General features: G+C 35.6%; 1 protein-coding gene across 3 annotated transcripts in view; it reads left to right on the forward strand.

The window, feature by feature from the left end:
* Positions 1–14,984, forward strand: part of vdac1 (voltage-dependent anion channel 1) — a 32,012-nt gene extending 17,028 nt beyond the window's left edge. For all 3 annotated transcript variants that reach the window (XM_072263942.1, XM_072263941.1, XM_072263943.1), the window contains 6 exons: positions 7,320–7,472; positions 7,554–7,606; positions 8,124–8,351; positions 10,088–10,238; positions 10,419–10,476; positions 11,174–14,984. In XM_072263942.1, the coding sequence (XP_072120043.1) occupies positions 7,320–7,472; positions 7,554–7,606; positions 8,124–8,351; positions 10,088–10,238; positions 10,419–10,476; positions 11,174–11,265 (735 nt within the window). In that variant the 3' untranslated portion in view covers positions 11,266–14,984. The remainder of the gene's footprint in view (positions 1–7,319; positions 7,473–7,553; positions 7,607–8,123; positions 8,352–10,087; positions 10,239–10,418; positions 10,477–11,173) is intronic.
* Positions 14,985–15,986: the final 1,002 nt, after the last annotated feature.

Raw genomic sequence — 15,986 nt, forward strand, 5'->3', positions numbered from 1 at the left:
TTTCTTGATTAATTATACCGCAGTTACACTTAGTCTTTTTGGATTCTTTCAAATTGGGTAGTTTGCCTCAATTTTTTTAATGAAGCTCCTATTTCGCTTATCCTAAAAAAGAACAAGGACCCAGCTGAATGCTTTTCATATAGGCCAATTTCATTACTCACTGTTGATATAAAATTCTAAAGTTCTGGCTTGTAGGATTGAAAATATTTTAGCTTCTATTATTTCTGATGATCAGACTGGATTTATTCCCATTCCCATTTTAATATACGCCGTGTATTAAATGTTATTTACTCTGCTTCTCAGGAGATATCGGAATGTGTGATATCCTTAGATGCTGAGAAGGCCTTCGATCAGGTTGAATGGAATTATTTATTTAAAACCTTAGAAAAATTTATCTTTGGACCAGATTTTATTCAATGGATTAAATTACTTTATTTATCTCCTGCTCGGGTTCTTACTAATTTTCAAAATTCCAAACCATTTAAACTTCACTGTGGAACTAGACAAGGCTGTCCGTTGAGTCCTTTGCTTTTTGATCTAGCTTTAGAACCCCTTTCCATTGCTTTTCAAGAATCTAATGATATTTGTGGTATTTTAAGGAGAGGTATCACCCACAAAATCTCGCTTTATGCTGATGATATATTGCTTTTTATCTCTAATGTTAGAGACCTCGTTGCTTTGCGTACTTCCTTTACTCTCCCGTTTTAGTCAGCTTTCAGGATATAAATTGAACCTACATAAGCGTGAATTATTTCCGTTAAATAATTTGGTATCAGTTAATACTAATCTCCCTTTTAAAATTGTAAGGAATCAATTTACTTATTTGGGTGTAACAGTCACTAAGAATTATAAACACCTGTTTAAAGAAAACTTTCTTACTTCATTGAACCATGTAAAAAAAAATCGTTAAATTGGTCACCTCTTCCAATATCATTGATTGGACAAATTAATTCTATTAAAATGAATATTCTACCTAAATTTATATATCTTTTTCAGGTTTTGCCTGTTTTTATTCCTAAATCCTTTTTTGACTCTCTTGAATCTATTTTATCTTCCTATATATGGAAAAATAAACATCCTCGTTTAAATGAAGTTCATCTTCAAAAACCGAAAAAGTCTGGAGGTTTAGCCTTACCTCATTTTAGGTTTTATTACTGGGCAGTTAATATATGATATCGTACATTTTGGCTATATTATATTAATTGTTTAGACTGTCCGGTATGGGTTTCTTTAGAAGCTAATTCTGTTAAAAAATTTTCTATTATTTCTCTTCTTGGATCCTCACTTCCTTTATTTGTAAGTAAACTAACTGATATTTTAATAGTTAAACATACTCTGAGGATCTGGATACAATTTAGAAAACATTTTGGTTTATTGAGATTTTCCCTTTTTAGTCCCATTTAATCCAATTTTTTTTAAACCCTCCACGACTGATTTAGTTTTAAAGAAGGGGACATATTGGGTATTAAGTGTTTTTGGGATCTGCTTGTTGGAGGAAATCTTTTTTCATTTGAGGGAATTGTCAGCTAAGTATAGCTTACCCGAAACTCACTTTTTTAGATATCTGCAAATCAGAGACTTTCTAAGATCTCAATTATGCACATTTCCTATAAGCTCAGATAAGAACTTACTAGACGTAATTTTTAAATTGACACCTTTTCATCATGGTTCAATATCTAATATTTATGGTACGTTACTGGAGACGAGGAATGTTCCTTTAGACAAAATTAAGAATCTTTGGGAACAAGATTTACAGACATCAATATCTGAGGAAACTTGGAATGAAATTTTTAAACTGGTTAATACTTCATCGCTATGTGCTCGCCATTCCCTCATACAATTTAAGGTGGTACATAGAGTCCATATGACTAAAGATAAGCTAGTTCGTTTTTATTCAGATATATCTCCCTACTGTGACAGATGTAATAGTGGAGAAGCTTCATTAATTCATATGTTTTGGACTTGCCCGTGTCTTGAAAAATATTGGAAGGAAGTTTTTCAAACTTTTACATTTTGAAAGTCAATCTTAAGCTTAATCCTCTGACGGCCCTATTCGGTATTGTTGCAGGACAAGATATCAAGCTGAAGACATCTGATTTACATATTTTGGCCTTTAGCTCTCTTATAGCTGGAAGTGCACTTTTGTTAAATGGAAAGATGTTTCTCCTCCTACTCATGCTCAATGGTTCTGCAACGTTATGTCATGCTTAGCTTTAGAGAAGATTCGTTGTTCAATTTATGAGTCTTGTCAGGACTTTGAAACATTGTGGGGACCCTTTCTGAATTATTTTCAAAACTTTCAAAACCCTCAATTCGTTGTTTAAATTCAGATGTTGGCTATTATTTATCTTTTATTATATGAGAAGGTATTTTACCTTTTTTCTCCTTAATAAACAGCTTCGGTCTTGGTAGGGGTTAGACTTTTTTTGTAATAAGTTAGTATATTTTAGTATAACTATTGACTAACTTACATGAATACAGGGTAATGAGATTGTTATTATGAATAGATATAATGTAATTGGTAGGTTTTTTAGATTTTTTTTGACCTTTTATATACACTTTCTTGTACTTTGTATTCTTCTATGTAGAAACCAATAAAAATATTGAAAAGAAGAGTTGCTGCCAAAAAGCTAATCCTCCAAAGTGGAAACAAAGGCAAGAGATTAACCAATGTACAGAAAACACAAGGACTGGGGTGCTAAATAATGGCAGCAAGTGCTCTAGACAGCCGAGTCAAATTTTTAAATTTTTGGCTCAAACAAGATGCATTTTGTCCGTAGAAGAGTGTACTACTTAGATTAGTGTCTGCAGCCAACAGTGAAGCATGGCGGAGGTTCCCTGCAGGTTTGGGGCTGCATTTCTGCAAGCGGGGTTGGTAATCTGGTCAGCGTTAGCTGAATCTTTAATGTTGTGAAGTACAAACAGGTTCTTGTCCATCATGTACTGTCAGGGAGGCATCTTTATTCTGCATCAGAACAATGACCTTAAACACATGGCCATGGTCATAAAGAACTTTCTTCAGTGAAAAGAACAATAAAGTTCTGCAACAGATGGAATGGCCTCACAGAGCCTGATCTCAACATCATTGAAACTGTCTGGGATCATCATTGAAACTGGAGAGACAGAAGCTGCGACAGTGAAGGTCTGCAGAAGAACTGTGGCAAGTTCTCCAAGATGCTTGGAACAACCTACCGGCTGATTTTCTTATAAAACTGTATGATAGTGTACCTAAGAGAATTGATACAGTTTTAAAGGCAAAGGGTAGTAACACCAAATATGCGTTGCTTTATTTTTTTTTACTGTTTACTACTCTTTGTAGAAAGTTTTCATTATTTTTGAAGCATCCATCCTTTGCATAACTTTTTCTATGTGCTTAAGACTTTTGCTAAGTACTGTATATAAGCTTTAGGAAGGTAAGGTAAAGTCAGACTTGTGGAATGATAGCAGGAAATCTGTCAAGCAGGCAATTAGGAAGGCCAGAAGAAGTCATGGAATGTCTTTGGTGAACAGGGCCAAGGATAATCCCAGGGCATTTTATGCTTAAGGAAAAAGAGGTTAACTAGGGAAAGAGTAGGTGCACTGAAGGTTAAAGGAGGGAATTTGTGATTGGAGTCAGAGCGAGTGGCTGAAGTGCTATTCAAGGGAGTACTTTGCATTGGTATTTTCTGAGAAGGATTTGGAGGATAGTGAAGGGAGAGTGGAGTATGCTGATGTGCTTGGACGTTTTGATATTGAGGAGTTAGCACTGGGGCTTCTGAAAAACATTAAGGTAAATGTCCCCAGGGCCTGAAGGCTTATATCCCAGAATGCTGAAAGAAGCAAATGAGATTGCTGCAGCTTCAACAAGGATCTTCTGTGGCCTTACTAGTAACAGGTAGGCCCTGGGGGACTAGAGAGTGCTAATGTTGTGCCTTTGTTCAAAAAGGGAAATAGGAAAATCCAGGTAATTATAGGCTAGTTAGCCTCACATCAGTGTTAGAGATGGTATTGGAGAGGAAAGTGAGGGATAGGATTTATGGTTTGATTAGAAGATAGAACAGGGGTGGAAGGCTGTATCGTGGCTGTAGATCTGTGACCACTGGTGTTAGACAATAGTCAATAGGTGCAGAAGTAGGCCATTTGGCCCTTCGAGCCAGCACCGCCATTCACAGTGATCATGGCTGACTGTGTTCTGCAACGATTGGAACTAGGACCTCTGTCATTTGTGATATATATCAATAATTTGGATGAAAATGTAGACATGTGGTTTAGCAACTTTACAAATATCACCTGGATTGGAGAAGTTATAGACAGTTACAGGATTATAAAAAGGATACAGCAGGATATAGATCAGTTGCAGATATGGACAGAGAAGAGGCGGATGGAATTTAATCAGGCAAGTGTGAGGTGTTGCACCTTTGAGAGGTCAAATGCAAGGAAAAAGTATATAGTTAATGGTAGGCCCCCTAACAACATTGAGGTTCAGTGGGATCTCGGGGTCCAGGTTCATAGTTCACTGAAAGTGGCAGTGTAAGTAGATAAGGTAGTAAGAAGGCTTCAGGAATGTTTGCTTTAATTGGTGGAGTGTTGAGTAGAAGAGATGGAAGCTATGCTGCTGCTGTATAAAACTTTTGTCAGACCACACTTGGAGTAATGTGTACAGTTCAGGTCATCCTGTTATAGGACGGATGTGGAGATTGTGGGACAGGTGCAGACATAGTTTGCTGGGATGCTGCCTGGTTAAAGAGTATGAGCTATAAGGAAAGGTTGGGCAAATATAAATCAATCTGCTGAGAATGTCACAGGCTGAATGGAGACCTGAGAGATTTCTAAAATCGAGGGGCATAGATAGGGTGGACAGTCAGAATCTGTTCTGCAGAGCAGAAATATCAAACGCCAGGTGACCTACTTTTCTAGTTAGACGGGGAAAAATTTAAAGGTGATGTGAGAGGAAAGTTTTTTTAAAAAATACAGATGATAGGTGCCTGGAATTGGTTATCTGGGATACTCGTGGAATCAGGCAGCTTGGAATTTAAGAGGATTTTAGTTAGACGTATGAATATGAAGGGATCTGGAGGGCAACATTTAGTAGAAATCGGCATCAAGCTGGGCACAAGATTGTGAGCTGAATTATCTGTCTGGTGTTGTACTCTGCTCTTCCATGACCACTGAACTCAAGACCATATCTATAGCCTTGGACCATGGGAGAAACTGTCCTTGACACCAAGGCAGGATTTGACTGAGTATGACCACAGTTAATTCTGGTAAAGCAAGGGGTAAATATCCTGTATATTAAGGTTGTATATTGCAGAAAGGAAGATATTTGTGGTAATCTTCCCAGAATCACTACGATTGCTCAGAGCTATGTTTTCAGCTTGCTCATAGTGACCTGCCTACAAGGTTTTTTACTGGTATTTACATAATGTTCAATTTCATATGCTGCAACTCTGAATAAAATAGTTAGTGCCTGCATTCGGCAACTCCTAGACAACATTTATGCTTATGCAAATAATATTCATGTCACAAAGCAATGTCCCAAGCAATGACCAGCTTCAGTGTGAAAGAAGTGGACCATTAATTTATGATATTCAGTGACATTACTTTTGCTATGGTTCCTCATTATCAACTTATTGAGAGATTACCATTGACCAGAAACTCAACTAGTCCAGCAAAAAAAATACAATGGCTTCAGAGACTGGAGTCCTGCCTTGAGTAATTTTTGTCTTGGTGCCCCAAAGACTTTCCACCATTTATGGGAGCATGGTGGAGTGCTTTCCACTTGCCTGGAGAAGTACCACTAGAAGTTCAATCATTCATGACAAAGCAGTATGCTTAATTGGCATTCCATTAATGACATTCGCTGTATAGTCAGTCCATTACTGCATTGTACAATTTATAAAATGCATCGCTAGCCAACTCTTAACAGCTTCTGCCAAATTCATAACCTTTATCACCAAGAACATAAGAGCAGTGGTTAAAAAGGTATTTCAGCATCATCTTCTCATGACCAATTATGCTGGCCTAGCCAGAAATATACACATCCAGAAAAAAGATGATCAACTCTCAATCATTCTGCTATATAAACTTCCATATATTCTAATTTTGTCTGCAACTTCTTGAGTGGACTTTATTGAAATTCTTGTGAAAATATTGCAGGTTCTTGTTTCTTCACAAATACTCTTATTATCATCATCAAATAATTATAATGTAATAACCAAATGCTTTCCCTTCGTGAATTCATGCTAACTCTGCTCAATCATTTTCTGATTTTATTTTTGAATTGTCGTAATCAGATGAATAAAATTACATGAGTATATTACCGTTATGTACCATGTTGTATAACGTGGGTGATGATGATCTTCCATCTGTCTTCATTGCCTTTAGGGAAGGTCCACTTCACGCTTTTGTTCTTATTCTTGTCTCTTTCCATGACCATGATTGCTCTTGGCAAATTTTTCTTCAAAGTGCAGGCCTTTGCCATCTTCTAGGTAGTGTCTTTACAAGATGGGTAACTTCATCCATTATCGATACTCTACAGAGATCGACTGCCAGGCTTCAGTGGTCATATAACCAGGACTTGTGATGTGCAGCAGCTGTTCATACAACCATCCACCACTTATTCCCATGGCTTCACGTGACCCTGATCGGGAGAACCATGCAGGTTCTACACCTTACCCAAGGGTGACCTGCAGGCTAGTAGAGAGAGGGAGCCCCTTACACTTCCTTGGGTAGAGATGTATTTTCACCCTGCCATCCTTTTAAGTGCAAACTTAAATACCAAAGATGTTTTTTGGAAATGATCAAATGACATATGGAAATGGTTCATAAATAGAATCATAGAGCAAAATAGAAGAAATGCATGGTATCAATGCCATGCTGAGACTTGATAGGTGCTAGCCACCCGTATGTTGTGTGTGCACTTGAGAAGTGCTAACAAGATGTTTGGGCCTCCTTTTGGATATACTCAATGAATCGCATAGACCACAGTTTGGTGTTAATTTTTCATGCTATGCTGAGGTTTCAAGATAAAGATGTAAAGTTTGCTTTGTAAGTTCTGTAAATAACGCCTTGGGTTGCAGATTGGGCACTGCAATTGCCTTTGGCTATCAAAGTTGGGTAAGGTAAAATGAACCTTTTTGTATTGCTGTCCAAAAAGAGTTTGGCTGCTTTTATGGGATGAACTTCAGACAGTACTTCACTGTAATGAAAAGACTACAGTCAGTCATTGCCTAAGCTCACATATCATTAAGATTTAATCAAAAATGCAAATAGTTTTGATACATTAAGAATTTAATGAATGCAGTTTTGTTGCACGCTGAATAACTTGTTTCTGATTGTAGGAATTCACAAGTGCAGGCTCTGCCAACATGGATACTTCCAAAGTTGCTGGCAGTCTGGAAACAAAATACAAATGGGTGGATTATGGACTGACATTCACAGAAAAATGGAACACAGATAATGTTTTGGGAACTGAAATTACTGTTGAAGATCAGGTAAATTAGTTCATAGAACAAATATTAAGTTTATCATATCTTTCACAAGTAAAAATACGAACTGCACTTTTTTCTGTTTAGCTTCTGAAAGGACTGAAGATTGGAGTTGACTCTTCATTTGCACCTAATACAGGGTGAGTTTGAAAATATAAGTTGATATAAAGATCAACATACTATTATTTTCAACCTAAAATAATTTTTATGAATCTGGAAACATTTGAAATTTTAAGTTTTCATTTCCAAACCTACAGTACCTTGAGTATATACGGTACTGTACAAAAATCTTGGCACATATGAGGTACCTTAGAATTTTGCAGTCCTGTAGGTACTTACCAACTTCTCAGTTTGTATGATTGATATAATGTAACTTACAGATCAACGGTACACAAGTAACCTCTGATAATTTTCCTACCTTTACAAGACAGAATGGCTGGAATCATGTCAATGAGTCACACATTGTGTCATTTTGTAATGCAGAGTCATGAGTTTGAAGATGCTGATATGAGTATTTTATGTATTGAAAATTGTTGTCCCATTGGTAACACAATCTGAACAGAAAACACCTTTATTTTGATTGTCAGAATGATTAATGAAGCTATGTTTTAGAATACAATGATGTTCCAGTTTTTTTTTGCTGTATTCTTAAAATAGGAAGAAAAGTGCGAAAATTAAGACCGGTTACAAGAGGGAACACATCAATTTGGGAATTGATGTTGACTTCGATGTTGCTGGCCCAGCTATATGTGGAGCCTTTGTCTTTGGTTTTGATGGATGGTTAGCAGGATATCAAATGACCTTTGAAACTGCAAAATCCAGAGTCTCCCAGAGTAACTTTGCTGTGGGTTACAGGACAGATGACTTTCAGCTGCATACTAATGTGTAGGTGCACACCTTCTGTTTTTTTTTTGTAGTGATGTTTGTCTAAATTTTGGTATGTATATTATCTTTGAAGAAAATACATTTTGGATAATGACTTTCCAGGCATAATACAATTCTACTGATGCATGTAGTTTCAGATGTTTAAATTCAAAGGTATTGTTGGATAATTGATGTGAATAGTTGTTACCCTTAGTCATACATCATAGAAAGACGTCCTTCAGCCCATGATGAGATACCATTAATTGCACCTATCTAAGCTAATCTCGTTTACCCATATTAGATGCGTAGTCTTCAATGCCTTGGCAATTTCATATCTGGACACTTAAATATTCCTCCCCCTTTTCAGAATGCACATTTCAATCACCATGTGTGGAACAAATTCCACATTATTTCCCCTATAAATCAGCTATCTCTTGCCTTAAACCTGTGTCCTTTAATTTTGGACTCACTCCTCAACCCTCAGAAAAAGACTATCTCTCCTATCTACGTTCCTCTTAGTTTTATGAACCTGAAGGTCAATCCTCAGGTTCCTATATTCTAGTAAGAATAAACCTATCATATTTACTTTTATTAAGTAAAAGCTCTAATTTCAAGCTACGTCCTAGTGAATCTCTTCTTCACCAATTCTAATGCTACCAAGTCTTTTCATAGTGTAGCAACCAAAAATGTACACAGTCAGTACTTTGAGGCAGTGATTACATTGTTACATGATTGGAATTGACTTTATGTTCCTTTTTCTGTTTAGCTGTGTTTTCAGCTGATGTCTTTCGATGAGTCAACCTCTTTAAAAACTTTATGTAATTAAAGATCCAAAACGTTTAATAAATGTTGAATAATCTGATGTAATTTATAATGGACGAGAGAGGTACTGAAGTATGGCTTGAGCCATAATTGAATGGGAGAAGTGTTACATTGCTCAAGGGAGGTTCCAAATCAAGAAAGTATATTTTGAACAAACTACTCAAAGTAAGATATAAAACAGTACAATATAGGAACATGATGGAAAATTGAATTACAGGTAAATCACATGATCTGTATCCCTCACTTACACTTCTGCTGTGGGGAAAAGGAATCTCTGTCATCTATGCCTCTCATAATTTATTTATCTGTCATTACAGTGCAGAGTAGAGCCTTTCAGCCATGCCTCCCCAAGAATGCCAGGAACCCTGATTAACCCTAAACTAAACATGGGAAAATTTTACAATGATGAATTAACCTACCTGGTTCATCTTTCGACTGTGGGAGGAAACCCATGCATTCCACTGGGAAGATGTACAGAACGGTGGTGAAATTGAACTCTGAACTTCTGAATACCCCGAGCTCTTAGAGTGTCAGGCTAACTGCTACACTACCAGTGTAGACTTGCGCCAGTTTATTATTTTATAAACCCATATTGGTCTCCCCTTAGCCTCTAATGCTTCAAAGAAATCGACCCAAGAAAATTAAGTACCTTGTGTCTCTGGCAACCAAACATAGCAGTTTGCAATGAAATTGGGTATCTGCATGATACTTTGTCAAGCCTACACTGACTTCACATATAAGTACTGTCAAATTAAGTTGCTGCTGACAACATGATTGGTAGTAAAATGACATTAATGGTGGTTAGATCATTTTAATCTTATAATATACAATTTTGTGTTGCCTAATTTGGTAAAAAAATATGTCTCTTTAGGTTATAATGTTGCAATATCATGTGAATGATGCTTTACCAAAATTATGTTTATTCTGTACAACAGGAATGATGGTACTGAATTTGGTGGCTCCATTTATCAGAAAATCAGTGAAAATCTTGAAACTAGTGTTAATCTCGCTTGGACAGCAGGGAATAGCAATACCCGATTTGGAATTGCAGCAAAATACAAGATTGATGCCGATGCAACGTGCTCGGTTAGTATATAATTATTGTTTTTTTATTGGTTAATTATATAATGCAGGCAAGAGGAAGCATGAATATACATGTTCCATAGTGCGTATCACACTGATTAAAAATAAAAACAGCATTAACAGTTGTAATTTTTGAGAGAATTGCTTTATAAGGAATTTATTCTTTCAATTTTTTTTTATCAGGTTAAAGTGAACAATTCAAGTCTCATTGGACTTGGATATTCTCAAATACTAAAACCAGGTGAGCCACATTTAGTCTTACATCAATGGTGTCTTGTGCAAATAAAATCTGAGTATTGTAACAAAATATCGATGAGATAGAAGTATAGTTTGTTTTTGTCTGAGATTTCCATTGTGGATTTATTTTGCTTCCCCCTCCTGAAGGGGATACCATAGACTGGGTATTCAACAAGTTTTAATATACCTCTATTGACATGCTTAATGTGTCCTTAAGTATTTGTCCTTGTCAGGTTTACCCAAACTTGTGGTCAGTGATACTGATGCAGTTTTGTTACTAAACTATCCAGCTGATATAATAAAACGACCAGAATGAATTTGATGTTTCCCTGGGGCATTACCTGTGGCCATTTAAAACCTTTTTCATTGTTCACCTAATCTCCCCAAAATTTTAAAATTTTTGATTGATCAAATGAATGCTACAAATAATTTTATTCCATACATCATATCCCCTTTATCCAGTCCACTTTAAAATGGTAGGATGAACAATTTATTCTCTCTATACTGTACATGAACTGAAGACCTGAGATTACTTAAGTGCTAAAAGGGTGCGGACTAGCTAGCATCAACCCCATTCTAAATTGAACGTATACTTTTATGAATGTATTTGTATAGATGAGCCAATACTAATCACAGCTTTTAATGTGAGGTATATGGATTCAGCATTATGTAACTGATCATTGTTTTTTTTTCTCTCTTAGGTATTAAACTAAGCTTGTCGGCACTGCTGGATGGCAAGAATATTAATGGTGGTGGTCATAAACTTGGCCTTGGATTTGAATTTGAAGCATAAACCAAGAAATAGAAAGAACCTACAATCAGTAAATTTCCAAATATTTTCCACAGTAGCAATCCGAAGATCCTGTTTATATTTTTGTTGAGCCATTTGCCCAAACATAGTAAAATCAAATTATCTTCTTTGGAGATTGTCCTCTGAAGAATAGAATGCATTTTCAAAATGTCATTATGACTATTTATTGTATCCCTTAGATATATGCAGTTCACTATTAATGTCTATTTTCCCTTCTTGGTAAAGACTGGTTGTATGTGGTGTAAAACAAAACACTGTATTATTGTTGGTTGAAATTGTGGTCCTTATCCTTGCACCTTCTGGAAAAAGTTGATGCAACACAGCCATATGGAGAGATTTGTATGTTTTCAGCAGGTATTTGTGATGTTTGGGCTTAACAAAGTTAAAAATACACACAAAAGAAATTTAGTGTCCCATCTTTTTGAAAACTTCCCTGTTGTGCTGTTCGTTTAAAGTGTTGTCTTCCATGTTCTGGAGATAGCTAGGAAAATTAGTTTCTGAATCCCAAATTGGACTATATTTAGTATTAGAAACCCAAAGTGGAACATATTTAATATTGTGTGTGCCGTTATTGAAGGCTATAACAACATAAAGAAGTACCTTAGAAAATGGTGAAGGGCCCATATACAGATGTAAGCCATACAAAATTACCATATACATGTCTTGAGAATCTGGAATCATTTATAATTATGGCCCAAAATTATTGAGGCCTGCAGAAGTGCTGCAGAATGGTTTCTACTCAGCCTATCATAAATACCCATGGCCAGAGTTAAATAAGGAAACCGTGGTGAGTGTATTTTGGGCGTTCACTTGGAGGAATGTGGGATAGGAAAATAACTTTGGGAAGGAACTCATTACAAGGTTTGTATGATTGATAGATCCCTCTATTTCTGTGCCAGTCTGTTTATTTTCCAGGGTCAGTACTGTTATCTTTAGTCTTCCACAGTGGGAAGCGCTTACATACAATTTAAAGGTATCTGTGTTGGAGGTTTTAGACTGGCTGAGACTAAGCGAATTTCTAAAGTGGGGCATCTTCGGCTTGTTGCTTTTGAAGTAAGGTGCTACGTTTGGGTGGGTATTCGGTGCTTTTGTACATTTGTCATGACGAATTCTGTATGAAGAATCAGCTGTATTGAATTTGAATAACCAAAGTGTTGAAGTATTGAAATTTTGACACCTGCTATCTCTTTAGGGTATTTTTTTTAAATGAAAGTTAGCATACACAGTCATTCTCTTTATCTGAAGTTGGCTGTTCCTTTTATTTGAGTTGAAATATTTGCAGTGTTTGTAATGTGTGAAAGTAATTCAGCAAATATGAGAATGTGGTAAGGAATAATGAATTCAAAAATAAAAACAAAATGCTGGAAATTTTCAAGTCAGACAGCACCTGTGTAGAGAATCACTTAACTTTTCAGGTTGATGACTGAACTAATTCACAAGCATTTTAATTGAACCAGGTTGTTTAAACTAGGTACTTTCAACCAAATTAATATTTTTGTTCATCAGAAGATTTAAATATGCTCATCATTCTGTTATAATTTTGCCATCACTCTTTGCTGCCCAATTCTCGCCAAAATGAACAGCTTTTAATTTGTCTCTATGTTTCATCTATAGCATCTCTATGTGCTTAACTATGTAGTAACTTTCATTTAATTACACTTGAATGGCGGAAAGAGTTGCATGCACCCAAGTAGCTTACCTACTGTGGTTGCTTAAACTATTTAAAAAATAAAAACAAAAACTTTCTGCACAAGTTTAAACAGTTTTCTTTGGAATGGACAACCAGCATTCCAGGATTGCTTGTTTATAATTTAGCTTTTTCAAAGTATTGTTTGTAAAATTGAAACCATTAAAATTCTTGTAAAATTTTAAATTGTATACAGCTTTATTTGGAAACGATATGAATTACTACATTGTTTCCATTGTAATGCAAAAATTTAGAGATCTCGAGAAGCATTGGTTCTTTGTAAAATCTTTCCATTTAAAAAGTAAAATTGTTGTAATTTCTGGAATCTCAGTGGTGTTTAACCAAAAGGTAAAGTGAAATTCATCTTAGTTAGAAGTGCTTAAGTATAAATGATGTGCCCTTTAATGTCTTTCCAGTAAATGGTGACAGTTCCAGTCGAATATCTAATAATTTAATTGTTAATGATTTAGTTAATTGTAGTTCCTGCATTGTCTGAATTAATGGAAGATCTCAGTTTCAGAACCTACTATACAAGGTCACTTATATCTTGCCAATTGTGAATTTGCTAAGAATTTTAAATAATATATAAATTTATAATTATGCAGTTGTAGGAGATCTAATATATGGTCGAAAATTCTGCAAAATATCCTGCAGGTACCATCAGTAACAAGGAGATTTTAACTCACATTTGAGTTTTAACACTACATAACCCATCAATATGCTGTCTGATCTGTTAAATTTTTCAATGTTCTGTTTTTATTCTAACCTTTGTAATGTCATCCTAAAGTTGTTAAAAATAATGTGGGTATAAATGTGGAATTTATTTCAAAAAGGGAATTGATGTCATTTTTGAAAACTTGTGACCAGATTATAAGAATTTTAAACAACAAATTTATTCCTTTCAACATTTAGGCCTTTCAGAACTCAGGAACTTCTCCGGAAAGTAAATTATAGAACTTTTCTTGATCCTCAAATTCGAAAGTATAAATTCTTTAACTTGTATTAAAATAATCCTGTCTCTTTTGCTATACATGAGCACTGTGTTTCATGGTGTATATGGTCCTTCCCCATGGAAAAAAATACATTCACTTTATTGATCACAGTTTTATCGAGCATAAGTTCTTTTGCAATTGTAACTATCCATGACATAAGGAACTTTCTTGCCAAACCTATGGGTCAGAAACTTCTCCTTCACTTAATATACTAACTATTATTGGTTGGGGATTATACCTCAAAAATGTGATTCCATTGAGGTCAACAGAACCAAATTTTGAATTTAGAATACTATTTGCAGCTGATTGCATACTTAGTACAAAAGGATGAATTTATGCTCTTTTTGATTTTATTTTCTTCTGAAAATGCTTTACCTTATTTCACCACCTTCTGAATTTTAAAAATACCTAATGTTATAAACGATGTAGCCTTAGCCTCTGTTCAATGGCATTTGATCTTGCTTTCATAGGCTCCATGCAACCTGTGTTTTGGCACAGTTTTTCTCTACCCGAACGTGGTTAACCATTATTCAAAGTTTATTCAATGAACTGCATCCGTGTCACATTTTCAAGCCCGATTTGATCAATATATAGGTGCAGCTTTTGATTTAAAATTTCCCAGTACTGACTTGTTTTGCTTTATTTCACTTCAATTTTTGGAAAAGATTGAGTAATGAAGTATTACAGTACCGTGCTATTCATGCTTATGCTTTTTTGTACGAGATCTGTGGTTCTACTTTACAATATCTGGAATAATGGCTCCACAGTCAGTATTGGTTGTTTCCACTCGTTCCTGCTATTTTAGTTATCAACTAATTTTAATGCAACACTAGTCATACGCTGCAAAATGTAGCTAGGTTATCAGCTTTTAATACACCATTTGTTTCATTCTCAATGTCATCCTGGCTCAGTTCTAGTGCAAAGAAAACTAAAAGTTGTTAAGGGAATATTATCTTTGTTACAGTTTTTGATGCACAACACTTAACACATTGAAACCCAATAAATTTTCTTTTGTGTGCAAACTGTTTCCTTCCCCAAATTTTTTTTTTACCCCCCAAAACTGTTACAACCCTTCTTCCATGAAGTCATTGAGTAGCTTGTTCATTTAGATGAAGAAGCTCCTGCATCCAAGTGTGCCGCCATCTTACCAGAAGGCTAATCTATTCTGAATAGAGGTACTTGATTAAGCAAGGCATGGATGGAATTAATGCAAGCAAATTGGATTAATAAACATGTGGTGAGCTGAAGAATCGGTTTCTGAGCTGTACAACTTTGTGTTGCTATGACACTAAAGAGATCTTTGGTATGATTCAGCAGCAAGACTTATTCCATACTGCTTCAGTAACACTGATCCTAAATAGTTCTGCTGCTGCAGCCAATATACATTCAGTGGCTTAAAGGTATTTGTACACAGACATTCAAGCTGGTAAACCATTTTAAATGATTCCTTTTGTTATTTCATGGAAGATTTATTTAACTGCTTTACAAATCCTTCTGCAACCTTGTTCTTCATGAATCTGTAACCATCTAAATACCTGTGGTCTTTTGGTGCAATCCTTAATTTTTTTTCCCACTTGGTGAGTTGTGCTGTTGTAGATGATTTCTAACACTGGATACCGAGCAGGAAACAGTATTTTCTGTTTGGCAAGATGTAATGAGTGGTGTGCCACGGGATCTCGTGTGGAGAATTCAACATATATGTTGTATAAATCGCTTGGATGATGACATCAAAAGATTTGATTGAGTTCACAAAAATAGTACATTAAATTGTGATGATGACATAAGGAGGCTACAAGGGATACAGATAGGTTGGCTGAGTGGGCAAAGTTGGGCAACTGGATGTTAGGTGGAAAAAAGGTGGCATTGTCCATTTTGGTAGTAAGAGTAACAAAAGAAAATTATTTATGAAGTGAGAGATTGCAGGAGAATCTGTCTAAATAATTTGCAGCGGAATAGTGAATAGGTTCAGCAAACGAAGAAAGCTAACATGATTGCACTTTTCTTCTACCCTATTTCCTATTTTC

The sequence above is a fragment of the Mobula birostris genome, chromosome 7 (genome assembly GCF_030028105.1).
Source record: "Mobula birostris isolate sMobBir1 chromosome 7, sMobBir1.hap1, whole genome shotgun sequence".
NCBI classification, from domain to species: domain Eukaryota; kingdom Metazoa; phylum Chordata; class Chondrichthyes; order Myliobatiformes; family Myliobatidae; genus Mobula; species Mobula birostris.